The 17,856-nt window shown below is 52.1% G+C and overlaps 1 protein-coding gene across 4 annotated transcripts in view; it reads left to right on the plus strand.

Annotated features, from left to right (window-relative positions):
• Window positions 1-11,934: 11,934 nt before the first annotated feature.
• The window catches only part of mtdha (metadherin a), a 91,349-nt gene continuing 85,427 nt past the window's right edge, over window positions 11,935-17,856 (plus strand). For 2 of the 4 annotated variants that reach the window (XM_085992270.1, XM_085992272.1), the window contains exon 1: window positions 11,935-12,619. In XM_085992270.1, coding sequence (XP_085848396.1) covers window positions 12,215-12,619 — 405 coding nt within the window. In that variant the 5' untranslated portion in view covers window positions 11,935-12,214. The remainder of the gene's footprint in view (window positions 12,620-17,856) is intronic. The other 2 variants (XM_085992269.1, XM_085992271.1) reach the window with 1 other exon arrangement.

The following is a 17,856-nucleotide window of genomic DNA, read 5'->3' on the forward strand; positions in this document are numbered from 1 at the left end:
GCGACACATTTTCAGGCGCTGGAGCCTTAACTACCGCTTCAATTTTGTCAGGGGACTTATGTAACCCCTCTTCATCAATCACGTGGCCACAATACGATATCTGTTTCTTAAAAAACTCGCACTTGGGGCGATTGGCTCGTAGCCCATGTTCTCTTAGTCTAATGAGCACCTGCTCTAGGTTGGCAAGGTGTTCACTGTCATTTTCACCTGTCACTAGGATGTTGTCCAAGTAACACTGAGTCCCCGGAATCCCTTGCAGGACTTGTTCCATCACTCTTTGCCATATCGCCGGAGCTGATGCTACTCCGAATACCAGTCGATTATACTGGTAAAGACCTTTGTGAGTGTTTATTCTGAGATACTTCCTAGAGGATTCTTCAACCTCCATCTGCAAATATGCTTGTGCTAGGTCAATTTTTGTAAAACGCTTCCCTCCAGATAGTGAGGCGAAAATATCTTCTATCCTCGGGAGAGGATACTGTACTGTGTGAAGGATTGGGTTCACCGTCACCTTGAAGTCCCCACAGATGCGAACCTTCCTTGGCTCCTCAGACTTATTGTTTAACGTTTTCTTCATGATAGGAACGATGGGTGTCGCCCACTCGCTCCAGTCTACCTTAGATAACACGCCTGCATTCTCCAGATTCTCCAGCTCTGCCTCGACGGCTGGGCGAATTGCATACGGTACCGGTCTTGCTTTGAAAAACTTGGGAATTGCATTCTCTTCTATTTTTATCGAGGCGGTTACACCTTTAAGAGTTCCCAGTTCTTGTTGAAATACCTCTTTAGCGTTAGCTAAGATTTTTGACAATCGTCCAGGTGTGACGTCGTCATCCTTTTTACCAGCCATAGTCAGTGCCTGAATGGAGTGCCAGTCTAAACTTATCTTTCTGATCCATTCACGTCCCAATAACGGTGGTCCACCATCTTGCAGTATGTACAGATCCAATTTCTGTATTTCCTTGCCGTTGTATTCGACAGGCACCCTTATTTTCCCTCTGGGGTATACTTTCTGCCCCATATACGTCTTCAAGACAATGGATGTGTCTTTCAAGGGTATGTGTGAGAATAGCCGCTCGTAGTCTCGTCGATTCATGACGGTCAGGGCTGACCCTGCATCCAATTCCATTTTGACTTGGGACCCTGCTATCGTGAGGGTGACCCAAATGGTTCGGTGATCCTCTTTTGCGATTACGTTGTGAAGTTTGAGACAGCTTAGTCTCTTGCTCCCGGATTCACTATCGCTCTTCTGGTCTTCGGAACTACTGTCCGTCATCTTTTGTACTTTCCTGTACTGTTCCTTAGTAGCCTTTTTGTTGTCGTTAGTCTTCTTCCCAGACCTGCAAACTCGTGCAATGTGTCCCATCTTTCCGCATTGCCTGCATATTTTGTCCTTGGACCAGCAGTCCTTCTGGTCATGGGTTGTTCTGCCGCAGCGATAACATTTTTCAAATCCCCGTGTCATTTCATGGGTGCCGTATTCCTGTGGCTTTTGCTGTATTTCCGCAGCTCCCCTTGCTGCTGCTTCGTACGATACTGCCACGCTGAAAGCCTTGTCTAGCATCAGCTCTTTCTCTGAGAGTAACCTCTTCTGGGTTCCTTCACTCGAGTCCACAGACAAATTTGTCCCGTAGGGTATCTGCCAGTCCTGCTTCGAACTGGCAGTGCTTTGATAGCTTGCGTAGTTCCGTAAGGTAATCAGCATTGCTCTCATCTTTATGCTGATTTCTCTTGTGGAATTTAAATCTTTCTGCTATCAGCAGCGGTGTAGGATTTAGGTGTTCCTGTAGGATATCAACAATTTCGTTAAAACTCTTCGCCATCGGTTTGGCTGGAGTGATCAGATTCCGCAATAGGCCGTACGTTCTTGCGCCCATTACGTTTAGTAGTACCGATGCCTTTTTCTCATCGGCTACTTCATTTGCCTTGCAATATACTTCGACTCTTTCCACATACGTGGTCCAGTCTTCTATTGCATTATCGAAGGCAGTGATATTGCCAGTCTTCAGCATCTTGGAAATCTAAGATGGCGCCTCCTGCGCTTTGCCTTCTTCCCCGATTGAACAAAATGGCGCCTCTCGCGCTTTGCCTTCTTCCCCACTGGATTAAGATGGCGCCTCCCGCACTCTCTGTCTTCTCCGCTGCTGCTAGCGCTGTTGCTGGTGTTTTTATGCCTTGATGGCGACGCCCTATCATCTTCGCGCACTTCCCCCCCGCGCTGCTGCTAACGCCGCTCTCCGCGGTCCCCGTGGCAAACTGCAGCTCCTCGCGGCTTTCTGCGCTTCCAATTTCTTTTATTTTAATTACTGTTCCCGTCGTCAGAGCAAACCCTACGGGACACTTTCCTCCCTCTTCTCGGGTCCGTACGCTGCCCGGCTTCGTAGCACCGGCCGCGCCCTGTGTGCTCCACCCTCTCTCTCTCTCTCTCCTCTTCCCGACAACGCTGCTCGGCCCCGTTGAAAAGCCACCCGATCGAGCTCTAGCCCGCCGCAGCCCAGGAAGGATCAGTGTACTACCTGCCACCAGCCCGATTAGCTGGAACACCATAGACAGGACAACCAAGCCCCGCTCTCGACAGCCTCTCCTGCAAATCTTCAAATCCGATGAATCAGAGGCGGTTGCCCACGGTCGACGCCCGTTTCTTCTGTTTGTATTTTTTTTTTTTGGATTACCTTCTGGCCTCGACCTCTAACAACTTCGCTTCAGGGATGGATCCCCATGAGGTGGTGCAGAACTGTAGGTAAGTTCGGATCTGTTCGTCGCCAGTGTTACGTCCGCGTGTAATTGAGACACGGACTGCAGGAGTTGGTTATAACAGGTCTTTACTGAGTGGAGACAAAACTGGAACTACTATGCAAAGTTACTACACAGGCTTATATACAGGGGTGGTCACTACTGGTACTGCAGGATACAGGGGCTGCAGAATATAGTTCCTTCTTCAAAGTGCATACACTACAATACCCGCCCTGCTGTATGCTTCAGAGACATGGACCATTTACAGCAGGCACCTCAAAGCACTGGAGAGGTACCACCAACGCTGCCTCCGCAAGATCCTGAAATCCATTGGCAGGATCGGCACACCAACGTCAGTGTTCTCGCTCAGGCCAACATCTCCAGCATCGAAGCTTTGACCATGCTCGATCAGCTCCGATGGACGGGCCACATCGTCCACATGCCCGATACGAGACTCCCAAAACAAGCGCTGTACTCGGAGCTCCAACACAGCAAGAGAGCCCCAGGTGGTAAGAGGAAACGCTTCAAGGACACCCTCAAAGCCTCCTTTAAAAAGTGCAATGTCCTCAGTGACACTTGGGAATCCCTGGCCCAAGACCGCACAATGTGGAGGAGAAGCATCCGGGAAGGTGTCGAACACCTCGAGTCTCTTCGCCGGGAGCAAGCGGAAGCCAAGCGCAAACAGCGGAAGGAGCGCACATCAACTCAAGCACCCCACCCACCCGCCCCTTCAACCACCGTCTGCCCCACCTGTGACAGAGACTGTAGGTCCCACATTGGACTCATCAGTCACCTGAGAACTCATTTTTAATGTGGAAGCAAGTCATCCTCGGTTCCGAGGGACTGCCTAAGAAGAAGAAGATATTCAAGACAGAGATCGATAGATTTTTCAATATTAAGGGAATCAAGTGCAGGAAAGTGGAGATGAGGTTGAAGATCAGCCATGATCTTATTGAATGGCGGAGCAGGCTCGAAGGGCCAAATGGCCGACTCCTGCTCCTAATTCTTATGTTATTATGTAAATACAAGCTGTTGTTGTTGTTCGATGGTACCAAGAAGCATCCTTTATTCTCGTTTGTAATTTCGCTACAAAGAGCGAATAGAGAAAATATTCCCCCATGTTTTTCTGTTTAGTCTATAACTAAGAAATACAAGACTGACATACTGGAAACGGCTGTTTAGACACCAACACGTGGAAGAAAGTAAAACAAGTTGAAGAGAGCGTAAAATGTTGGGGATCGTGAAGACACCTCGAAGGGATGGTTTGCTGATGCAACACATTATTGTGCTAATTTGTTACGCGGAGTGACCGGATCAGATTTCATGCACATGATTTACCCAGCTGTGCTGTCCTCAGCTGTGCTATCTTTTTTTTTATTCGTTCCTGGGACGTTGGCGTCGCTGGCCAGGCCAGCATTTATTGCCCATTCCTAATTGCCCTTGAGAAGGTGGTGGTGAGCCGCCTTCTTGAACCGTTGCAGTCCGTGTGGTGAAGGTGCTCCCACAGTGCTGTTAGGGAGAGAGTTCCAGGATTTTGACCCAGCGACGATGAAGGATCGGCCGATACGTTTCCAAGTCAGGATAGTGTGTGACTTGGAGGTGGTGGTGTTCCCATGCGCCCGCTGCCCTTGTCCTTCTAGGTGGTAGAGGTCGCGGGTTTGGGAGGTGCTGCCGAAGAAAGGAGTTATAAGGGAGGTATAAGGGGAAAAAATTGGAACTACTGAAAATCTAAAATAAATAAATATTGGCAATATACAGCAGACCCAACCGTATCTGAAAGAGAAAAGAAGGGGGTTCCAACATTGAACTGCAAACCTGGAACTTACCCCGAGATCATGCTCTCGGGCACTGACCCTGCCAGAGAACGCAGGGCCAGGGGAGGGGGACATAATTAGCGTGGGGCTGGCAGGGACCCGTGCCTACATGGATACATAGAAACATAGAAGATAGGAGCAGGAGTAGGCCATTCGGCCCCTCGAGCCTGTTCCACCATTTAATGAAATCGTGGCTGATCATCCAAACTCAGTACCCTGTCCCTGCTTTCTCCCCATATCCATTGATCCCTTTAGCCTTAAGACAGTTATGTAGCGTATTGTAGGAGTCTATGTACTCCTAGCAAAAAATACTGAATTCAGAGAGGTTCAACAGAAAAGGTTTAATTGTTGAGGCTGCATGCTGAACACAAAATGGAGTCAGAGACTACACAAAGTACGACTGCCTTTCATCAGTCCACAGCTTCGACTGCTCCTCCCCCGCTCTGGGCTTAACTATGTTGCAGATCGAGTTTCTTAAAGGTGTGATCCTGCTTAAAGGCATGACGCCTGATTTATAGTCTACGGACCGGAAAGCGGATTGTGTCCGTTCTGTGATCGGTACGCCACACAGCTCCCCCCAGAATCCGCTAGTAGGGAGTGTACGAACCGGCGTGGTGGCTTGATGGCACGGCCGGAACGGCTCTTGGCGGTTGGTGTCGGGAGCGGGGCGGTCGGACGCGTCGGGCTCTTAGGCGGCCTGCCCCGCGGTGGGGGTTGGCCCACTTGAACGGGTTCGTCGGGCTCTAGGTGCGCCAGCTTGAGCCGGTTGACTGACACCTTGTCAGTTCTGCCGCCCACTTCGAGGAGGAAGAACTTGTTCCCCGTCTGGAGTACCTTGTAGGGTCTGTCGTATGGGGGCCATAGAGGTCCTCGGTGGGCGTCATGGCACACGAAAACAAATTTGGCCATGTGCAGGCTAGGTGGTACGCGGGTTGCTGGTTCGCCGTGCCGGCCGGTGGGTACCGGAGTGAACTGTTGTGCTCGGTTGGCGAAAGCGCGGCGTTGCTGGTCAGCCGACCAGGGGGTCGTGGCGGTGGGCAGGAACTCTCCGGGTACGCGCAGCGGCTGGCCGTACACGAGTTCCACCACCGAGGCTTGCAGGTCTTCCTTGACCGCGGAGCGTAGGCCGAGTAGTACCCACGGGAGGCGGTCGATCCAAGCCTCGTCCTCGAGGCTGGCGCGGAGGGACGCCTTCATGGACCTGTGGAATCGCTCGCACAGTCCGTTGGCTTGGGGGTGGTAAGCCGTGGTGCGGTGAACGGCCACCCCAAGGTTTCGGGCGATGGCGGCCCACAAATCAGAGGTGAACTGCGGGCCTCTATCCGACGTCATGTCGGAGGGGACGCCGAACCGAGCGACCCAGGTACCGATGAACGCCCTCGCGATGTCGGCGGTGGTGGTGGACGTCAGCGGAATGGCCTCGGGCCAGCGGGTGGTACGGTCCACGATTGTCAGCAGGTGCGTGTGACCTTGTGATGGCGGCAGGGGGCCGACGAGGTCGATGTGGACATGGTCGAACCTTCTTTCTGGCACGGTGAACTCCTCGAGTGGGGCTTTGACGTGCTGGTGGATTTTGGCACGCTGGCAAGCTATGCAGGATCTGGACCAGACGCGCACATCTTTGCGCAGGCCGCGCCAGACAAATCAGTTGGCCACCAGTCTAATAGACGCGCGGGTGCCGGGGTGTGAGAGGCCGTGGACGATGTCGAACACCCGTTTTCGCCAGGACACCGGGACTACGGGGCGGGGTTGCGCCAAGGAGGTGTCGCATTTGACTGTGACGGCGGACGGGCCACAGGCGATGTCGGTCAGTCCCAGCCCTGGGAGGGTTGTGGGCGCGGAGAGCAGATCGGGGTCGGTGCGTTGCTCCGCTGCCAGTTGAGCATAGTCCACTGCCAGGTGGGCGCCGTGGACGGCGGGGCGGGATAGGCAGTCAGCCACCACGTCATCTCAACCGGAGACGTGCCGGATGTCCGTGGTGAATTCGGACACCGCGGCGAGCTGGTGTTGTTGCCTGGCTGACCACGGGTCCGCAGATTTCGCCATCGCGAATGTCAATGGTTTGTGGTCAACAAACGCGGTGAAGGGGCGGCCCTCCAGAAGAAATCTAAAATGGCGGACTGCCAGGTACAGTGCGAGGAGCTCGCGGTCAAAGGCGCTGTATTTGGCCTCCGGGGGGCGCAGTTGGCGGTTGAAAAAGGCCAGCGGTTGCCAGGCCCCGTCGACCCACTGTTCGTACACGGCACCGACCGCGTGGTCGGAGGCGTCCGTGGTGAGGGCCACCCTGGCGTTGGGCTGTGGGTGAGCGAGCATGGTGGCGTTGGCGCGCGCCTTTTTGGTCGAGTCGAAAGCGGTCAACATGTCCGCCGACCACTCGATCGCCATTCTGTCTTTCTTACCCCGGAGGGCTTCGTATAGGGGCCGCATGAGGGAGGCCGCTCTGGGAATGAAGCGGTTGTAAAAGTTGATCATCCCCAAGAACTCCTGGAGGCCTTTGATGGTGGTAGGCCGGGGGAACTGCTGGACGGCTTGCACCTTAGCGGGCAGGGGAATGGCTCCGTCCTGCGTGATGTGGTGGCCGAGGAATTCGATCCTGCTGAGGCCGAATTGGCACTTGGCCGGGCTGATGATGAGCCCGTGCTCACTGAGCTGCTGGAACAGGGTGCGGAGGTGCTCGATGTGTTCCTGCTTGGAGGAACTAGCTACCAGGATGTCATCCAGGTAGACAAAGAGGAACTTCAGGTCCCGGAGGACCGAGTCCATGAGCTGCTGGAAGGCCTGGGCCGCATTTTTGAGGCCGAAGGGCATTCGGAGGAACTCGAATAGCCCAAAAGGGGTGATTATGGCCGTCTTGGGAACGTCCGTGGGGTGGACTGGCACCTGATGGTAACCGCGCACCAGGTCGACTTTGGAGAAGACTGAGCGGCCGGCCAGTCTAGCCGAGAAGTCTTGAATGTGCGGTATGGGGTACCGATCCGGCGTGGTGGCGTCGTTTAGGCGCCGGTAGTCCCCGCAGGGGCGCCATCCCCCGTCAGGTTTGGTGACAATGTGGAGTGGGGAGGCCCAGGGGCTGTTGGAGCGGCGGATGATGCCGAGCTGTTCCATTGTGGCGCACTCGGCCCGCGCGATCTCCAGCTTGGCCGGGTCCAGCCTGCGGGCGTGGGCATACACCGGTGGGCCTGTGGTGGGGATGAAGTGTTCTACCCCGTGCTTGGCAACCTTCGCGGAGAAGGGCGGGTTGGTGAGGGCTGGGAACTCAGCCAGGAGTGCTGAGTAGTCGTCCGTTGAGCGGGCGCGGCACTGCCACGCCATTTCAGCGGGTTGGGGGGGGGGGGCCATGGCGCCCGGGATAGGTGACATGGTGTTCATGTCCACGAGGCGGCGCCGAGGCCTGTCGACCAACAGGCCGTGGGCGCACAGGAAATCCGCACCGAGGAGCGGGGAGAGCACCTTGGTGGTGATAAACTCCCAGTGGTAGCGGCGGCCTGCGAGGTCGATGATGACGGTGCGGGTGCTGTACGTCCGGATGTCGGTGCCGTTGGCGGCAGCCAGCGTAGGTCCGCGGCCGCCTCGCTGGATCTCGAGGGCGGACGCGGGGATGATGCTGCGCTGCGCGCCCGTGTCGCATAGGAAACGGCGTCCGTAGGCACTATCCGTAATGTGTAGGCCGGTGTGGGGGCAGTTGGAAACGTGCAGGGATGGCTGCAGCTGCGTGCCCGTGCGCCGAACCGGGTATGGAAGTAGCAGCAGCCCTGGGTCGGAGGGCTTGGGGGATGTGCGGGCCTGGGGGGCCTCGTGGCCGAGCTGTGTGGCCACGTGATAGAAGGTGGAGCGCGCGTCGACGCTGCGGAGGCCAGGTCGGGGGTGACGGCGTGGTTGGAGCTGGCGGACAGGAGCTTATCGGCTTCGTCGGCCAGGGCCTCGAGGTCCATGAGGCTGGACGCCACGATCGCCGGGCGGATGCTGGGAGGTAGTTGGCGGATAAAGAGCGTGCGGAAGAGGGAGCCGGGCGGTTTCTCGTCGGTCAGAGCAAGCATGTGTGAGAGCAAGTCTGACGGCGTGGAGTCACCGAGGCCCGGGAGGTCGAGGAGGTGGCAGTTGCGCAAGAATTGGGAGGCTGTGAATTTTTTAATGAGCGCGGCCTTGAGATGTGCGTACTTGCCTTCCTCCGGAGGGTTTTGTAGTGTTGTCCAGACTTTCGTGATTGTGGAGCTGCCCAGGGAGGCGAGGAGGTAGTCGTACATCGTTGCGTCGGCGGTGATGCCGCGGAGTTGGATTTGCGATTCGGCTTGAAGGAACCAGGCGGTGGCTAGGTTCTCCCAGAACTCCGGCAGCTTCACAGAAACTGCATTTGTGTCAGCCATGGTTACGCTTCACAGAAACTGCATTTGTGTCAGCCATGGTTACGCTTAGGAGTCGTCCTGAGCGTCGGGGTCACCAATGTAGGAGTCTACGTACTCCTAGCAAAAAATACTGAACTCGGAGAGGTTCAACAGAAAAGGTTTAATTGTTGAGGCTGCATGCTGAACACGAAATGGAGTCAGAGACTACACAAAGTACGACTGCCTTTCATCAGTCCACAGCTTCGACTGCTCCTCCCCCGCTCTGGGCTTAACTATGTTGCAGATCGAGTTTCTTAAAGGTGTGATCCTTCTTAAAGGCATGACGCCTGATTTATAGTCTACGGACCGGAAAGCGGATTGTGTCCGTTCTGTGATCGGTACGCCACAGTATAATAATTCCCAATTATACCTCAGCATACACAGAGCTATCCCTTTACTTTATGCTCAAGCAAAACACTACATACGTACTAACACCAGCGAGTGGTCAATCCGGCTAGTGACTAAACGTATGATTTCTGGCAACTGACCAGGTTGCCTGGCTACAGCAGTGAGCGGTCAATTTACAGCATCTTTTATCCCCCAAAATTTGGCAACCCTCCCACTGCGTACGTGTCCCTAACTATACGGCATAATAGTCATCAATTGTTTCTCAGACCCTCTTACCACTAGTTCATTGAGCCTCCGCAGGTTTCAAGGCTAGTCTGAAGATGTTTCTGTTTTTGCACTGATGCCACAGCTCAATAGTCTGTTCCCACAGAACTTTAAAAGCTTGATTTCCATATCTGTTGAAAGACAATTGGCAGCTTTCACAGTTCACAAGTCAAACAGTTTATCTTGCTAAGTTCTCACAGCAACCAGTCTTCTGTCCTCACGAAGCATGATGGTACATAAAATTTGGTCAACTTTTCAAGTTACAGCAAAATTTACAGCAAGTCGTGTCCCATCCCCTCCCCGAATACCGCAGTTACTGTCCCAGACTCATTTACCTCAAAGTTGGTATTAACTGGACACTCATCTCCATTACCCATTTTCTTCCATTACTTCACAGGCTGTATCTTGAGCCCCAGTCTCTCCTCTCATTTCTCATGTCACCTCACAGACAACCTTGGTCCCTGTCACCATATCTCTGACCCTGCCATTGTCTGAAAGTATGGGTAGGACCTGATAGTTGGTGTTTCTGTCCTCTTGCCCACTGTCCCTTTGCCTCGCACATCACCTGCCTCTTTCTTATTAACTTGGGACAACCTTAACATCCCCTTCACAGCTGTGGCTCAGTTGGTAGCACCCTTGCCTCTGAGTCAGAAGGTTGCCAAAAGGGACTTGAGCACAAAAATCTAGGCTGACACTCCAGTGCAGTACTGAGGAAGCGCTGCACTGTCGGAGGTGCCGTCTTTCGGATGAGATGTTAACCCGAGACCCTGTCTGCTCTCTCAGGTGGATGTAAAAGATCCCATGGCACTATTCCGAAGAAGGGCAGGGGAGTTATCCTCGTGTCATGGGCCAGAATTATCTGGTCATTATCACATTGCTGTTTGTGGGAGCTTGCTGTGCGCAAATTGGCTACCGTATTTCCTACATTACAACAGTGACTACACTTCAAAAAGTACTTCATTGGCTGTAAAGTGCTTTGAGATGTCCTGAGGTCGTGAAAGGCGCTATATAAATGCAAATCTTTCTTTCTTTCTCGCTCTCCTACTAACTCAGACTATGTACTAAGCATCAGTTACTTACGAATGACAAGGGCACCGCACTTTAGGAAGGATGCGAGAGCCTTAGAGAGGGTTCAGAAAAGATATATGCGAATGGTTCCAGAGATGAGGGACTTCAGTTACGTGGATAGGCTGGAGAAGTTGGGGTTGTTCTCCTTAGAGCAGAAAAGGTTGAGAGGAGATTTGACGGAGGTGTTCAAAATCATGAGGGGTCTGGACAGAGTAGATAGAGAGAAACTGTTCCCATTGGCGGAATGGTCGAGAACCAGAGGACACAGATTTAAGGTGATTGGCAGAAGAACCAAAGGCGACATGAGGAAAAACTTTTTTACGCAGCGAGTGGTTAGGATCTGGAATGCACTGCCTGAAAGGGTGGTGGAGGCAGATTCAATTATGGCTTTCAAAAGGGAATTGGATAAGTACCTGAAGGAAAAAAAATGCAGGGCTACGGGGAAAGGGCGGGGGAGGGAGACTAGCTGAAGTGCTCTTGCAGAGATCCAGCACAGGCTCAACGGGCCGAATGGCCTCCTTCTGTGCTGTAACCGTTCTATGATTCTAATCTATTCTAAAAGATGTTACTCATTTTGATTTATCTCAGCTATTCGGTTAAAAACAAGCTAAGTTTCACTCTTATCCACAACCTCCTTCCCTGGACACACACCAGACAGACCGAGCGCCACCTACAGGCGAGACTGTTGTGCAGGAGCCTGTCGGCCAAAGGCACAGCGCCCCCTAGCGGTGGGAGGGTCCAAAACACGGGCCAGGCGGCAGCGCCGCGAGTGGCGGGAGGGGTGTACTGTAGGGAGAATACTCTTCCTCGAAGGACTGAAGGTCAAGGCTGCAGCGCCCCTAGCCGTGGGAGGTGATACATCACCAGGTCAGCGTTCTATAGCGGATTGAGTCAGCCAGCGGCAGCGCCCCTAGCGGTGGGAGGAGATAAATCACCAGCCCAGCCTGCTAGAGCGGGCTGAGTCCTCCAGCTGCAGCGCCAGTAGCGGTGGGAGGAGATAAATCACCAGCCCAGCCTGCTAGAGCGGGCTGAGTCCTCCACCTGCAGCGTCACTAGCGGTGGGAGGAGATAAATCAGCAGCCCAGGCTGATAGAGCGGACTGAGTCCTCCAGCTGCAGCGCCAGTAGCGGTGGGAGGAGATAAATCACCAGCCCAGCCTGCTAGAGCGGGCTGAGTCCTCCACCTGCAGCGTCACTAGCGGTGGGAGGAGATAAATCAGCAGCCCAGGCTGATAGAGCGGACTGAGTCCTCCAGCTGCAGCGCCAGTAGCGGTGGGAGGAGATAAATCACCAGCCCAGGCTGATAGAGCGGACTGAGTCCTCCAGCTCCACTGGCGGTGGGAGGGACGCGCCGCAGGAGGCGGGCTGTCGCGGGGCGGGTGTGGAGGCCCCGGTGGTAGCGCCGGGCCTGGAGTTGAGTGCGAAGCTGCGACTGGATGCACTCACGCCCGGGAGGCAGCAGCGCCGTTCGCCCTGTCGTTTTAAGTCGGCGAAGGCCCCGAGTGGGACGGACGGACGGGCCTTGCGGGCTAAATTTTCCCCACCACCCAGCCTCCTTAGTCCGCGTCGCCGAACCATGTAACGGAGCCGGGGAGGAGGAGCGGAGATGGCGGCCAACTGGCAGGACGTGTTGACCGACAAGGCCGAGCTGCTGCTGGGCCGGCTGGAGGAAGGCGTGTGGGCCGGCCTGGGCCTGCTGCGCAGCGGCCTGGGCATCGATTTGGGCCTGGAGCCCTGGCTGAGGCGGCAGGCGCCCGGCTCGGCCGGCTGGCTGCTGCTGCTCTTGCTCTCGCTGGCCGTGCTGTGGGCCGCCGCCTGCCTGGGCCGCTGCCTCCTGCTGGCGTTCGGCCGGCGGCGGCGAGCGGGCGCCGAGGCCTTGGAGCCGGCGGCGGCGCCCGGCGGGCGGAGGAGCGGCGGCGGCGCCAGGAACCGAGACAAAACCCCCGGCGACGTCCAGCAGCAGCGGATCGAAGAGCAGAAGAGAAGAAACAAGAGGAAGGAGAAGCCAAAGGTGAGAAAATGGGCGAAAGAAACCGCGACAGATCACACAAACCCCCTGAAACTCTTTAAATTAACACAAACCCCCACCCTCGGCCCCTTCAAATGAACACACACCCTCCCCAACCCCCTAAAATTAACAAACCCCCACCCTTAACCCCTTAAAATGAACACAAACCCTCAGCCCCTTAAAATGAACACAAACCTCCCACCCTGAGCTCCTTCAAATAAACACACACCCTCCCCAACCCCTTAAAATTAACAAACCCCCCCCCCCCCCACCCTCAACCCCATAAAATTTAACACACACCTTCCCAATCCCTTAAAATTAACACACACTAACCCCGAACCCCTTAATATAACCCTCATCCCTACCCTTAACCCCTTCAAATGAATAACTGCCTGTACCTTTTGTAATTAACTCCTGGACCCCTCAATAGCCCGCCACCCTGAACTGAACCCCTTATAACATTAATAAACCCCTACCCACACCCTTAATCTCTTTAAATGAATAACCACTTGAACCCCTTATAAATAAAATAACTTCCCTGAACCCCTGATGATGATAACCCCCTGCACCCACCGTGAACCCCTTAAAATAAATAATCTCCCTGAGCCCCTTATAATAATTCCTGGAACCTATTATGGACTCCTTTATAATTAACAACCCCTGTACCCCTTGTAGTAGCAAACCCCCTTGTATGTACCTGAACCCCTTTATAATTTACAAACCCCCTGTGCCCACCCTGAAGCCCTTAAAATGAATAACCTCCCTGTACCTCTTGAATTAACAAACCCCTGAACCCCTTTTAATTAACAACTCCTGTATCCACCCTGACCGCCATATAATTAACACGCCAGTGCTCTCCTGATCAGCCTGGGATATTCATTGAACATTTTATTTTTAAGCTATTATTTGAAAGTGTAACCTTGCGGGGCCCCCGCTCAGTTACAGGGTATTTCTTGTGTTAAATCTGAGGCCGAAGCTTTTCCGTTAGCCTTCCTGCCCGCCCCCCCCATTCCTCCCCCTAAACAAATTCACAGGAAAGCCTCTCGGTCCCGGGAGGGAGTTTAAAATGGTGTTATGTTGACCCTCTGCTAAAGTGTGTTCTTTTATTGTCAGTAAGTAGCCAAAGAGCTTGAGAGAGGAGGAGGGGGAATCTAAAGTATATCTTCTCAATCTGCTTTCTGAACAGCCCGAGCCTTGTCGACAAGGCACGAGTGTGGTTAGGCCAGTATCCAAGAACCAGTTGTGTGATGTGGCAGTTTCAAGACAGTGAGAGCAAGAATATCGTGGCACAACTGAATTTATGAACGCAGAAATGTTGAGTTTTTTTTGTGTGTCGTTGCGCATTCACGGGCAAATTTATTGCAGATATACATTTAATGGTTACTTCCGTTTCAGTGTGGATTAACTGGAGCGATTTGCTAAAGAACAGTTAAAACGTGTGTGTCTTATCTGCAAACAGATAGTTAGCCATAAACGCGCTTGTTGACTGAGCAAATAAAAATGTTAGCCTTGTATTTTCTACTGCGAGCGGTTAGTGGCAAGGTTCAGTGATACTCTAAAATGTCAAAGGATACTAGTTAAATACTGTGTATTTTCTTAAATATTAACTGTAGAATCTTTCACATTCTCTTTCTGCAGAATGCTTTAGGTATATTTTGAGGGTTTTAATAACGAATCTGTTGCAATCTCAATTCATCTTTGAAGTTTGGTTTGATATCGGGAAGGGTTGAGATGCTGACAGTTTTCAGAATCGCATCTTTGCAACTAAAACAATTTTATATTTGTCTGGCACCTTTTTAGTGCTTAATAAAAAGAAAGTCACAAAGCACTTCTAAAAATGCAGAGAGAGAGCGGTAGGAGGGGTGACAAAGCCTAGTTCAAAAAAATGAGTTTTGAGGCTTTTAAAGGAGGCGAGAGACAGAGAGGGGTCGAGATGTTTAGGAAGCAGATCCCATTCTCTGGAGCTAAGACAATGAAGAACGCCACCAACTGTGGGGGAATTACACGAAAGGACAGAGGCGGGACGGGAAGGGGGGGCGGAGATGGGGTGAAGCAAGGTCGTCGTGGGGTTTGGGACGGGAGTTATAATGTAATATGTTGGTGAGCCAGTGCCACCTACAGCGCCCGAGATCTCTCTGCCTCCGCCAATTCTGGCCTCTTGCGCATCCCAGCTTTTAATCGCTCCACCACTGGCGGCCGTGCCTTCAGCTGCTAAGGCCCTAAGCCCGGGAATTCCCTGCCTAAACACCTCTACCTCTCTTTTAAGACGCTCCTTCAAACCTCTCTCTTTGACCAAGCTTTTGGTCACCTGCCCTAATATCTCCTTATGTGGCTCGGTGTCAAATGTTGTTTGATAATCGCTCCTGTGAAGCGCCTAGGGACGTTTTACTACGTTAAAGGCGCTGGATAAATGCAAGTTGTTTAATTCAGCTGGGACAGAGTGAACGAGAGTTGGTGTAGCACAGGGTGAGGGCAGCGGTATTTTGGACGGAAGTGTGGTTAATGATTTTCGTGATGGAGGAGTTGAGTTGCGCACGAAGATGGGCAGTGTTGCTAAGGTGGAATTAGGTGGTCTTGGTGACGGTTCAAAGTTCCACCCTTGGCCAAACGGTGCCGAATTGTGACTTAGTCAGGGCAAGTGACTGGGGAGGGGAATGGGATTGGTGACAAGGGAGTAGAATTCATGGTGCGGACCAAAAATAATGGCCTTGCTTTTAGAGCATTTACACACTTTTTTAAAAACAAAAATACAAAATGTCTGGATGTTATAGTAGTGGCAAACCCCATGGCTCAGAATGCAGTACCTGGGTTTTCTGTTATAGACCTGGCCCAGGGGTTCGTATAGCTTGGTAATGAGTCACTGCTGACATTTTAAGATACAGAGTAATTCCATTATAGTTTCATTTTAAGACCCTTTTTAAAGCACTTTACTCAACCATCTATTATCCTAAGGCATGTTTATCTAAGAGGCAGTGATGAAACATTATATTGTGGGTGCTGTAAATCAAATTAGAAGTTTAAGGTGGCGGATCATACAATCATTTCCGTGTGTTTTTAAGGGGGCTGGGGAAGAGAGAGGAATACTCCTGGGTAACTTCAGAAATTTAAACACACTACATCCATAATCTGGTACATTGAAGACATAAGAATTTAGTCGGCCATACGACCCTTCAAGTCTGCTCCGCCATTCAATAAGATCATGGCTGATCTTCGACCTCAACTCCACTTTCCCGCCCGATCCCCATATCCCTCGATTCCCCTCGAGTCCAAAAATCTTACATCTATCTCAGTCTTGAATATACTCAACGACTCAGCATCCACAGCCCTCTGGGGCAGAGAGTTCCAAAGATTCACAGCCCTCTGAGTGAAGAAATTCCTCCTCATCTAAGTCTTAAATGGCCGACCCCTTATCCTGAGACGATGCCCCCTGGTTCTAGACTCTCCAGCCAGGGGAAAACAACCACTCAGCATCTACCCTGTCAATCTCCTCTCAGTAACTTGTATGGTTCATAGTTGCTTATTTATCATTGTTGAGTTGTGACTTAACTTTTTTTAATTTTAAAAGTAGCATTTTGTAGGTTATAAGATTTTCAAAGAATAAAATTGTACTTTTGGTTGACTGCTCAAAACAATCTGGGTCTACATGAGTATTGCATAGTTCTTCCTGCGAGAGAGAGGTGTGCCTTATATCAAATGGTGGGTGGGGGGGGGGGGGGGGAACTGCCAAGAGTTAATCCTGAGTCTGCCGTTCAGCCTTTCTGCTGGCTTCTGCCTGAAAATTCAAAGGGATACAGTCCTAAAAGACGGTCAGTTTCAAAATAATTTGTTCGCAAATGCAGACCTAATTTTAATCGAGCGTTTCACACAGTATGCTGCTATGTGGTAGCAGAATCTAGCTTGTAACTTTGCACCACCAGTCCCTTCACCCTGCACAGTCTGAACAAAAGACCACTGTAACGACATGACTGCAAGCACTCTGTAGGCAAGCTGCAGAAATGCTGATGGGAACCTTTTTCACTGGTGTGGTATAAAGCTGGATTTTGTGTTGCCCTTTCCTTCACTGGCGCTGATTATCTGCACTGATTTTCGCTCACTATAACTGTTTATAAATAGAGTATCATGGTCAAAGCTGTGGTATGGTGACCCTCTGCACCTGTGAGGCATATAACTCAATTGTCTGCTTGATCAGTGTTGCTTGTGATGAGACCTGATGAGGGAATGGTCATCTCGGCCACCCTCTCCATGAAAGTTTGACTTGTAAGAAAGAATAACATGTCGGGATTGAGAGAGGCTGTTTGATCCATTGAAGCCCATCCTTTCAGTAGATTAACTCCTCCTATCATAATTGTAATTTTTAATAACCCGGGTGTGTTTTTTGCCAATAGATGGTAGGCTGTTCCAATTATTTCTCATTCTCAGTAATTAAGTTTTTCCTGATGTGCTCAAAATTTGCTTTCCACTCATCTGTGTGCCATCGTGTCAGCTGTGGCTCAGTGGGCAGCACCCTCGCCTTGGAGTCAGAAGGTTATGGGTTCAAGTCCCGCTCCAGAGACTTGAGCACAAAAATCTAGGCTGACACTCCAGTGCGGTGCTGAGGGAGTGCTGCACTGTCGGAGATGCCATCTTTGGGATGAGACGTTAAACCGAGGCCCTGTCTGCGCTCTCGGGTGGATGTAAAAGATCCCATGGCACTATTTCGAGCAGGGGAGGTCTCCCTGGTGTTCTGGGCCAATATTTATCCCTCAATCAGCCATGATCTCATTGAAAGGTGGAGCAGGCTCGAGGGGCCGAACGGCCTACTCCTGCTCCTATCTTCTATGTAATCGACATCACTAAAACAGATTACAGGAAACTTTTTTTTTTATCCGCCACCGACGGGACCGGCATGGTGCCGGTTGATCAAAAAGTCCGGATTACAGAGAGGTATACTTACTAAGCTACGAGAGCCCCGTACACGGCCACAGGTGCAGGAGCCCCGGTTACACGGCACTTGTACAGGAGTCCCGGTTACACGGCACTTGTACAGGAGTCCCGGTTACACGGCACTTGTACAGGAGTCCCGGTTACACGGCACTTGTACAGGAGTCCCGGTTACACGGCCACAGATCTAGGAGTCCCTGTTGCACGGCCACAGGTGCAGGAACCCCGGTTACACGGCACTTGTACAGGAGTCCCGGTTACACGGCACTTGTACAGGAGTCCCGGTTACACGGCACTTGTACAGGAGTCCCGGTTACACG

Source organism: Somniosus microcephalus, chromosome 7 (genome assembly GCF_052327205.1).
Source record: "Somniosus microcephalus isolate GS21.2 chromosome 7, FLI_Smic_1.0, whole genome shotgun sequence".
NCBI lineage: Eukaryota > Metazoa > Chordata > Chondrichthyes > Squaliformes > Somniosidae > Somniosus > Somniosus microcephalus.